At 42.9% G+C, this 11,174-nt stretch overlaps 1 protein-coding gene across 1 annotated transcript in view; it reads left to right on the top strand.

Annotated features, from left to right (window-relative positions):
* Positions 1–10,851: 10,851 nt before the first annotated feature.
* Positions 10,852–11,174, top strand: part of LOC148541979 (beta-microseminoprotein-like) — a 64,682-nt gene continuing 64,359 nt past the window's right edge. The window contains exon 1 of the mRNA XM_088473764.1: positions 10,852–10,874. Within this exon, the coding sequence (XP_088329890.1) occupies positions 10,872–10,874 (3 nt within the window). The 5' untranslated portion in view covers positions 10,852–10,871. The remainder of the gene's footprint in view (positions 10,875–11,174) is intronic.

The following is an 11,174-nucleotide window of genomic DNA, read 5'->3' as shown; positions in this document are numbered from 1 at the left end:
CTTGCCGCAAGATTGCCATATTACCCAGGATATTAGACATGCCTTCATTGCTAAAAAAAAATCTACTCTGACTGCATGCCACTATGACTCCTGGCTAGGGAAGCAGATGCAGGTGTTCATTAGTGGCTGACATGCCGCCATTACCAGAGTTACAGTAGGTACCGTGAGAATGTTGACTGGGATATAATGAGAACTTTATTGGTCAATGACTGAAAATTACCAGAAAGTGAAACAGCCAGAAGCTTATACAGGCCTGAGATAGAGTGGGAATGTGCTGTGTCAGGGTCTATGTCCAGTTTGACTTGGTTATACAAATGGAATATGTTGTTACAGTTCATCTGTAACATCTGTTTGACTTCGCAATAGGCCACTGCGTTCAGGTTCAAACAGCCACATACAGTGAATAGCAATGGTAGCATATTCTGACATTTTTGCTTCACACAAATCAATGCAGCTCATTTAGCCCCTTGAGTAAGCATCATCATTGTTTTCCCACTACTTGCAACTTGAAACACCTGTGAGCACATGTAAACACATCTAAACTCACACAAACACTCACTTCAGGAGGTAGTCTATTTGAAAAGTCTATTTTATTAAGAGTTTGGTAATTTCTCATGCGAGTTTCAAAACTTGATTCTTGGTAAATTTGAAGTCAATGGTGGGAACCTCAGAATCAACTTTAGTAGCCCTGCTGCTCTCCATTGACTTTAATTTAGGGATCCGTTCATTGGTTGAGAGAGGCGGGGACTGACCTCTCTTAGCCAATGAATGCTCAGATACGGCTCTACAAAGGGAGAACCATCATGGTTGTTACCTAGTTCATGGGTCGAGTTTCTCATTTTTTTATTATACCAAGACCATGGATGCCTACAGGGAGAAGGGGACCAGTCCAGGTAATGTAGGTGAGTATGTGTGAGTGTGTATGTATGTATGTATTAAAGCTATATGGTCACGGTGTGTGTGTATTTAAACATTTCTTTACAAGTGAACTACAGGTACCAGCTCGCCCTTAATGCCCCCCATGCTGGTACTTGTGGTTCCCCAAGTACCAGCATGCAGGGGAGGCTTCCTAGGACCTGCAATTCTACTCGTAAAGACAATGTTTATACTCTTCTTTTTTACACTATCAACCTGCTACCCACCGCCCAGGGGTGGCGGGGATAGCCCCGGGCTATCTGCCTTGGCCAGAGGTGCCCTGGAGAGGGGAACCCCTTTATTGGGGGAGTCCCCAGGGATCCCTGGCCTGGGCTGACTAGTGGTCAGGGCTGATGCTTGCCTGGGGGGCCCGGTGCAGCAAATCACTGTTCAAAAATTAACCAAATCGAATTTGATTTAGAAAATGCTTCTAAAATCGAATTTTAGTAAACGTGGGATTTGAAGAGGGATTTGTACTTTCGTTTTAATGTTTGATTTAGCTCACCTCTAATCGAATCAAATCGAAAGTAAAAACAAACTTTGATCAATATACCCCATAGACTCTCTTCTTCTTCCTTGATCAAAATTGTAACTATTGGTCTATGGCAGCACCCTCTAATTTATGAAAAGTCAAATGTATGACCAATTCTGAATATTTAGGGATATATTTCTATTAACCACTTAACTGACAAATTCTTTTTCCAAAAACCGCTCCAAAATTGTCGGTTTCTTTTATGATTTAATTAGGTCAAGAACATAATTTTAAACTTATCCATCACTATTTTATTTGCAAAAATGTTTTTTAAAAACACAGTATACCATAAAAATAGCGACTTTTATACTGTAGTGATGGCCATTGACAACTGTACCATCGATGGTTCAACCATCGTTAGAAGCCATCAATTGTTTAGCGATTGGTCGAGGAGATCTGTGTAGACCACATCTGCCGATTTTTCCTAAACATCGATTGAGGGTTGCCATCGATGGTGCAACATTGATGGCCACCAACAATGGCAAAACACTTGTTTTTAGTCAGACCAGCGATAGTTTGCAAACCATCGATGGTCGGTTGCCATCCCTAATCAGAGGCTCTGCGATATATATATATATACACGCATAGATATATACATACACATACATATATATACATATATGCATATATATACATATATGCATATACATATATATATATACACACATACATATATATATGCATATATATATATATACAGATATATATACATATATATGTATGCATGTGTATATATATGTGTGTATATATAGAGACCAATGATCGGCACTCCACCTGGCTGTATAGAAAATCAATGGATTCCGGTGCCCTCCGACTCCACAGAGAAAAATAAGCCACATTAGGCGGCACTCACGGAGACAATAAAAAAGGGTCACACAGACCTCACTGCGTTCAACAGTTTCGGTTTATTCTTAAACCTTCGTCAGGTTTAAGAATAAACCGAAACCGTGGAACTCAGTGAGGTCTGTGTGACCCTTTTTTATTGTCTCCGTGAGTGCTGCCTAATGTGGCTTATTTTTCTGTGTGTGTATATATATATATATATATGCATATATGCATATATATATGCGTATGTAGTGATCACTGTAGTGCCGGAGCCGCAGCGGGAGTGTCTCCCGCTGGCGGCCCGGATACAGAGCAGCGGCGGCGGCTGCCAGAGCCGCTGATGCTCCTCCACCACACAGTGATCACCTAGTGATCACTGTAGTGCCGGAGCCGCAGCAGGAGCGTCTCCCGCTGGCGGCCCGGATACAGAGCAACAGCGGCGGCTACCAGAGCCGCCGACGCTAATCCTTCACAAACACAGTGATCACGATGTGATCACTGTAGTTCCGGAGCCGCAGCGGGAGGGTGTCCCGCTGGCGGCCCGGATAGATAGCAGCAGCGGTGGCTACCAGAGCCGCCGCTACTGCTGTTTACTGAAGAGGGTAGAGATGGCTGCCCGATCACTGCTGGCCACAGTGATCGGGTCAAAGCAGCAGCACTGCTGCTTCTATGGGAGGGGGGCTGCCGACGGTGCCCGATCACTGTGGCCAGCAGTGATCGGGACACGCTAGAGAGGCAGTCACGCTTGCAGAGGGACCAGAAGGTCCCTCTGATGTAGGCGGCTGCGGGAAGATTAGCTTCCCACAGCCACCTAGTGGGCATTTCTGACTGGTCGTATCAGATACGACCATGTCAGGGAAAGCCCAGCCTGGTGCGGTCGTATCTGATACGACCGTGCCAGGCAAGTGGTTAATATTAAATTATCTTTCTGTGCAATAGAATTTACTTTCACTTATTGATTCCATTATGACCAGGTAAGATTTGTACCAGGCCGCCAGATGAGAGATAACACCAGATGAGCTGTTGATCTTATTCATATTTCAAACTCCAGGAGATGCCCTACTACTTTACTCTCTCTAGATCAGGGATGGGGAACCTCAGGCCCGGGGGCCGTATAAGGCCCGCACAATCATTTGGTCTGGCCCTCTGAGCTTTTTTCTGTTAGGCTCATCTGGCTAGCAGGTTGCCTAGAATGTCACCCTGCAGCCAGAATCTATGCAGCAGTGCCATCTGGAGCATCCTTGGGATGCTTCAGACTGTCACGCCGCTGCCCTTAGAGCTCCACGGAACATCCTCAGGATGCTCTGAGCATTTGCTGTAATCACCAGCAATTGTGGCCCTGCCCCGGGTGTGTCACACGGAGGGGGCGTGGCCTGCACCGGGTCAATGGAAAATGTTATATATATCAAAATGGCCCTTGGCAGAAAAAGGGTTCCCCATCCCTGCTCTATATGCTGAAAAAGCATTTGATAGGATCTCCTGGAGTTTTATGAAGGCTGCTCTTGAAGCCTTTAACATATCTGGTGTGTTCCTCACTGGTCTCCTGGCATTGTATTTTACCCCCTCTGCTACAGTCCTGATTAATGGTGTCCCTCTGGCCCAGTCAATATTAGTAATGGCACAAGACAGGGCTGTCCTTTATACCCACTGGTGTTTGCCCTTATAATTGCACTGCTTGCCTCTCAAATTAGATCCCATCCTGATATTCATGGGGTGCAAGTGGGCAACATAGAGTCTAAGATTTCTCTCTTCGCAGATGATATTCTTCTATCCCTGACCCAACTGGCAATCTCTTTACCCAACCTCTTTTCTGTCCTGTGGTCCTATAGCACTGTTTCAGGCTATAAAATTAATTACTCCAAATTGGAGCCCATGCTGCTCCACGTCCCTCTGCATGATGCTGAAACCCTCTGAACTAATTTTAAATTTAAGTGGCAACCTAAAAAGATCAAGTACCTGGGGATTTATTTGACCTCCCACTATGACTCTGTTACAAGTCGCCAGCGCGTCTTGTTACCTTCCTCTGCTTTGGTTGCCTCTCCTTCCCTGTCTCATCAACCACTTGTTCTAATCCCTGCTCCTAGACTATGTTCACGCCATACTTGGATGGCGCCTGCTGTTGCTGGGAGACTAGGATGCTTGACGGAGGATGATGTTGTCAGAACCCGAACTGTATCTCTGTATAAAGATAAACTACACTTGCCAAGTATGCGTTGTGGTCGCTGGAGTATCCTTCCAGGCTGCCGGCATTTGTCGCATTGAGTATGCAGAGAGTTTAAGTGATCTTCTGTTCCTTGGGCGTCGTCTGCTTGCTGGGGTCTGTGATTAATTGATTTTCCAAACCTGGTTCTTTCTGGGTCACATGTTACGAACTTCCAATGGATTTCATGCACCTGGTATAAAAGTCTGTTACTAACTGAGCATTGTTGTCTGTGCAAAGTTACCTTCAGGTTTTTCCTTGGACTCCTGCCAGATACTCGCTGTACCTGATATATGATGTGGACTTGCCTTACCTGGTTCTGCTACAGATTCTCGGCTGCACTACAGACCCCAGTGCCAATACTGGCTCCCTGCTGCAATACAAAGCCTAACTCTGCTATTAGTCTCCGCTGTACTATTAGCCCAGCTTTGCTACTGATCCATGGCCTCACCGTGTTAACCTTAAACAACAGTTGTCAACTGCATCATAAAAGCTACTTCATTACGGATCTCGGTCAAGTCTCGAGGCTCAACCCCGCACCTCTTCATACCAGATCTCCACCACATCTTGGGGCTCAACCCCATACCGGATTTCAGTCACGTCTCGGGGCTCAACCCCGCACCGCTTCATACCGGATTTCAGTCACGTCATGGGGCTTAACCCTGCTCCTCCTATTGGATTTCAGTTACGTCTCAGGGTTCAACCCCGTACCTGCTTGTTTGAACTTTGTGTTAGTTGAACTTTAGTTCTTGCGGAGCTAACCCTGGTACCTGCTTGTAGTGATATTACGAACTCTGCTTTGTGTGGACTTTATGTTTGTATATCTAGAACTTTACAGCACAGTCTTGTCCTTGAATAAATCCTGTTTACTTTTAACATTGCGTGCCAGTGCTATTTCATGAGAAGGTCATTCCTCAAACCACCTCAGTTTGTACTGCCTGTTAAGCCTGTTTCTCCTCTGGAGTCCCAAGAGTCTGTAGCCGTGACAGATGTTTCCTCCTCACCTGTGGGATTCATTAATCACCTACCTGGCTACCATTGGTCCTTTGTTTTTTAAGCCTTGCCAGCTATTGCGTATCCGTACGTGTGCTTCCAATTCCTGTCAGTGGAGTTCTTGATCATTTTTTTGTCAGTATTTTCAGTGTACCTCGGCCAGCAAGGCTGTATCTCAGCTTGTACCATCTTGCCTCACTAGCCGCACCTCGGCTAGCAAGGCCGCATCTCAGCTTGTACCTTCTTGGTTCACTAGCCACACTTCGGCCTGCAAGGTTGCATTTCAGCTTGTACCATCTCGGCTTACTAGCTGCACCTTGGCTGTCATAGCTGCGCCTTGGCCCATGAGGCTGCATCTCAGTTTGTACCTTCTTGGTTCACTAGCCACACCTTGGCTGTCATAGCTGCACCTCATCCTGCAAGGTCGCATCTCAGCTTATCAGCTACACCTCAGCTGTTATTGCTGCACCTTGGTCTGCAAGGCCGCATCTCAGCTTGTACCATCTCAGCTTATCAACTACACCTCAGGAGCCATAGCTGCACTTTGGCCAGCAAGGCCACATCTCAGCCTGTCTACACCTCGGCTCTCAAAGCCATATTTCTCCTAGTCATTACCATTTGCATTTATTTTTGAGGCCTTAGTATAATCGTGTAAGCCCCTACTATCCTGAGTCGCAGTGAACGTATCATGTTCTATGGAAACAGCGGGTTTGCTATTGGTAGAAGACCTCACCTGTAGTGGTTCTAGGGGTATTACACAGTGATACCTACGTGACCGTAACACTCTCTCTTTTTCGTGAAATTTTCCCACCTCTGTTTTCCAGAATGCAGGTTGACTTAACCTCCAGGAATCTTCTTATTATCTCGTGGCTGGGTAGGATCATAGCTGTTAAAATTAATATTATTCCAAAATGGCTCTATCTTTTTCAAACTCTTTCCATAGCTGTTCCCACTGTCTTCTTAAGTAAGTTTCAAAAAGCCCTTGTTAGCTTTCTTTGGAAATACAGACCCCCAAGAATTGCGTTAAAGTCTTAGAAAGGTAGGTTATGGGAGGTTTGAGGGTCTTTCTAATGTCAAATTCTACTACCTGGCTTCCCACTTCTCACATATTGTTGCCCCTGGGCCCTACTTCATGGTTAGATACTGAATCAGCCTATCTTACTCTCCCAGATTAAACTTCCTTATGGGGCCTATCAGCCGCACACCGACCCCCACTTCAAAATTGCTCCCTACTATCAAATTGAATTCCAAATCTGGGTTCTCTATTCATACAAAATGGATCTTACTTCTCCAGCATCTCCTTTAACCCCTATCTGGCATGATCCCCTGTTCCATCCTGGATCCTCTACTGTGAGGTTACATAACTGGAGTAACAAAGGGCTTAGAATCCCCGTTGATTTATCTAACCAGGGCCAATGGTTATCCCTGTCAGCACTTCAACAGAGAACCCCTAACCCTTTTTAATTCTTTCAAATTCGTCATTTTTTGCAATCTCTACCTCCACTCTCTATTCACCGAGCCCTTACCCCTTTTGAGAGTCTTTGTAAGCATCATCCCTTATCTAAGGGTCTAATTTCCCAGCTTTATGCTCTCCTTTTTGACACTACCCGTTCCTCTCTTAGACCCCATGAAATTGCTTGGGAACAAGATCTTGGATCTCCTCCTGATGATGAGGCCTGGGGTGACATGAGACTGGGAATTGCCAAAAGATCTAATGCAATCAAAATAAAAGAGACTGCTTACAAAATATATTATCATTGGTATTATACTCCTGAGAGACTGAATAAAATATTCCCATCTTTTTCCCTTGATTGTTGGCAAGTTTGTGGCTGCAGGGCTACTATGATTGATATTTGGTGGACCTGTCCACTTATTTTTCCCTTCTGGGACTCAGTTCATGGCCTCCTGAATTCCCTCCTGGAGGCTCCGATTCCAAAAGATCTCTGGACATTTTTATTGGGCTACCCACCCCTGAGCATTAGCAAATTTTCCAAGAAACTAGCTGCGCATATCCTGGCAGCAGTGAAATCCCTTATTGCTTTAAACTGGAAAAAGATCTCCCCACCAGTCCTTTCTGTACTTAAGAGTCAGATCTGGCTTATTGTGTATCGACCCTTATGATGATGTGTTGTGCACCATCCCCCCACCATAACCTCCCCCTATTTACCCCTTTCCCTTCTATCAAACCTTTGATTTGTAAATGTTTACAAACTTGGTCTGTACTGGGCTCTTGATGCCCATTTTGTTCTGTATTAACTTTCATTTTGCTGACCATTTAAAATAAAGAATTTCAAAAATTTTTATAAAAACAGCTAAAATCATATAAGTTGGAAAATATATTACCAACACACTTTTTCAACCAGTACAGGTGATTGCTGCCAGAGTAAAGACTAGTAGAAAATTAGATCACCATCAAATTTACTCCAAACAGCAAATCAAAGTCTTGAGACCAGTACAGGTGATTCAAACCAGAGTAATAGTCTAGTATAAAAGATTATAAATTAATAAGTTTATAACAAAATTCTCCAACCAGCAAATCACCAGCCTCATACCAATACAAGCGATTCAAGCCAGAGTAACAGCCTAGCAGAAAAGATAATAAATTAATAACTTAAAAATAAAATTATCTTTTAAATCAGTAACCAGCCCCGGACCTCTGAGCCTGGTCTAGCATTTGAAAAAAGGGTGAAATGGTGTGGGATTCTCTATATTGCCCAATATAGCACCTTCCTGAACCAGCCAGGGGGTAATGCTATAGTAGGGAGACACATACTGTAGCACTGGTTCACCCTAGCGTAATGTTAACCAGACTCAAACTGGTCAGCTCAAGGCTGGAATCTCTCGGAAAGTCAGTACCCAAAAAAATGGGGTCCCCTCTAACTAAGGGACAACCAGCCCTTCGCTATCACTCCTGGGCAGTGGGTGTAAGCATTTCAAATTCTTTTTGTAAAACAGGCATACCACAAATCACACTCTGAATGCAGAGTGTGAATTGGGTTATGTCTGTTTTAAATAAAGATACCTTTATATGCTTCTCCATATTTCTGTAACGTTTAGTGTGCTATGTGTTGTCTATCAGGTGACCCACAAAGATACTTTTATACACACATTGCATTTTTTAAGATTGTACAGTATGTCCCTTTCTTACAATCCGTAAAGGTGGAGGAACACATGTATCTGAACCACTCTATGTAATTGAACACACTAAGGGCCTGATTCAGAGACGGACGCTATTTGCGGTCGTTCGTTCAGAAAAAAGGGGTGGCTATTCAAATGAACCGTTCGCTCTTTGCGGTCTGTTCACGCCTCTATGTCTGAACGAGCGAACAAAACTTGCGGTCGTTTTTTGGATAACTACGCCCCCTGGCTGCTCGTATCCGACGTCATGTCCGCTATTTATTAGATTAATCGAGTACATCGACCAGCGTATGAACTGCTCGCTATTCTTGTGGTTGGTTTTTCCTACCACAATCTTGCGAGCAGTTCTGACTATAAAATAACCCAGTGACATGGTCAATGACGCTGCTGTATTAATTATGCACACCCATAAAATGCCCGTTTTGACCTTTAAGCACGCCTGCGTTCGGATCTCCACTCCCCGTTTTCAAGCACCTTCCCCTGTTACCACCCACATACACCTCCTCCTGTCACTCAAAATAGCAGGCATTCGCTATTTAGCGAACAAACGATTTTTGGCCGCACTGACTGGTTCGCGCATGCGTATTACGATCCGTACGCATGCGCAGTTGGGCAAACATCGCTCGGAACGAACGAGCGGCCGCTTACGAGCGGCTCTGAATCAGGCCCTAAGGGCGGACTTTATATGAGCTTTTCTGTACTGTACAATCTTTATAAATGTAATGTGTATATATTTCATCGTTGCCATCATTCTCCTCCACACACTCATTCATTTGAGCAAGCAAGGGAAATTACCATCTAAATCCAATATTATCTCTACAATGTTTTGAAGCAACGGTGATATATAGACTCACACACCACAAGTGTGACATCAGTAGACCTCACTTTCAGTTATATAAGGGGAGTATCCATTATTTCTTGTGGTATAATTTGTTGTGGATATTTTAATGTGAATTACTCTGTTTTATGTTTCTATATAGATTGAAGCTCCATTTTTGGTTTTCAAATTTTTATTCTACATATTCTGGTTTGGGGTGTTTAACCAAGAATATTTAGGCTGCTGTAATCTTGAAGCGCTTATTGTCACAAAATCTTAATCTACCTATGTTTCTGGAGCTTGTATGTGCCCCCACATTTGCGTGGGTTTCCTCTATGTATTCCAATTTCCTCCCACACTCTTAATATATAATGGCATGTTTATTGGAGTCTGACAAAAAATTAACCCTAGTGTATATGTGTGTTAATACGTGATAGGTTGTAAAGTCTGTGGCAGGGACTGATGTCTGTAAAGCACTGAATAATATGTGTGCGCTATATAAATAACTATTAATAATCATTCACGACTACATGGATTAAGAGAATAAAGGTAGCGTGTTCCATTCAAATATTTAGCATTATTACCTAATTACACATAAAGACCAATGTGAAGAAAAAACATTGCTCTTATTTTTGGTCAGTAAAGTGAAATTAACAGGATTAAATCTGAGGCAATTTAGTAAAGATTAGTTATGTGGAACAATAGACACACCTGTTTGAGGTTTTGAAACTTTATTTTACTAATTTTCAATTCTGACCTAAGTTCATTATGAACCACAACCTCTAACTAAAGTTCCCATAGGAAGTTCCAATCCTGGGATTCAAATCCCACCAATTCTGGGCTAAAATCCCGGGATTGGCCTTCCTAATGTAAATGGCTGAAATTTCCTCTGTAAAGCACCGCAAAATATGTGTGAACTATATTAATAACTTAATAAATAAACATCCTCGACAGCATGGATTAGAAGAATAAAGTTGACATGTTTCATTTAAATATTTAGCATTATTCAGTTTACCGAATTACAGATAAAGACCAATGTGAATAAAAAACATTGCTCTTTTTTCTGATATGTAAAGTGAGATTAATAGGATTAAATCTGAGCCAACTTGGTAAAGATAATTACTGTGGAACAAGAGACACACCTGTTTGAGGTTTTGAAACTTTTATTATTTACTAATTTGCAATTCTGCCCTAATTTCATTATGAGCCACAACCTCTAACTAAAGTTCCCATAGTAAAAATTATCACCCACACCCACATTTGTAACATACCCAGCTCTAGCACATTGCTCAAGGAAATGGAATATTTCAATGTTTCTTAATTCTATTGGCAAACATACAGTATGACAATTGACAAGCAATTAATCACCATCACTTACACAGTATAAATAGTGCCTTGTAAGTACAGAGAGATTTACACCTGCAAGAGAGATTTACACCTGCACTACAAAAATGGTGAGTCCAATATCTTATGTGTTTTAAATAGGGATGTGCAGGCTCGGATAGGTTAGAATTTTCCTGCCAAGTTCGGATTTTAAAGCCAAAAATCGGGTCTCAGAAAGAGGCAAAACGTCATTTTTCATGGACAAACATCATCATTCCTGGACAAAAGTACATGGAAGATGATGTTTGTCCATGAAAGATGACATTTTGCCTCTTGCTGAGACCTGATTTTTGGCGGTAAAAATCTGAACTTGGCGGGAAAATTTGAACCTATTCGAGCCTGCACATCCCTAGTTTTAATAACTATTAATC

Source organism: Taudactylus pleione, unplaced genomic scaffold (assembly GCF_031769625.1).
Source record: "Taudactylus pleione unplaced genomic scaffold, aTauple2 ptg000016l, whole genome shotgun sequence".
NCBI classification, from domain to species: domain Eukaryota; kingdom Metazoa; phylum Chordata; class Amphibia; order Anura; family Myobatrachidae; genus Taudactylus; species Taudactylus pleione.
Note: the sequence above shows the minus strand (reverse complement) of the source record. Positions and strands in the feature narration are given on the sequence as shown.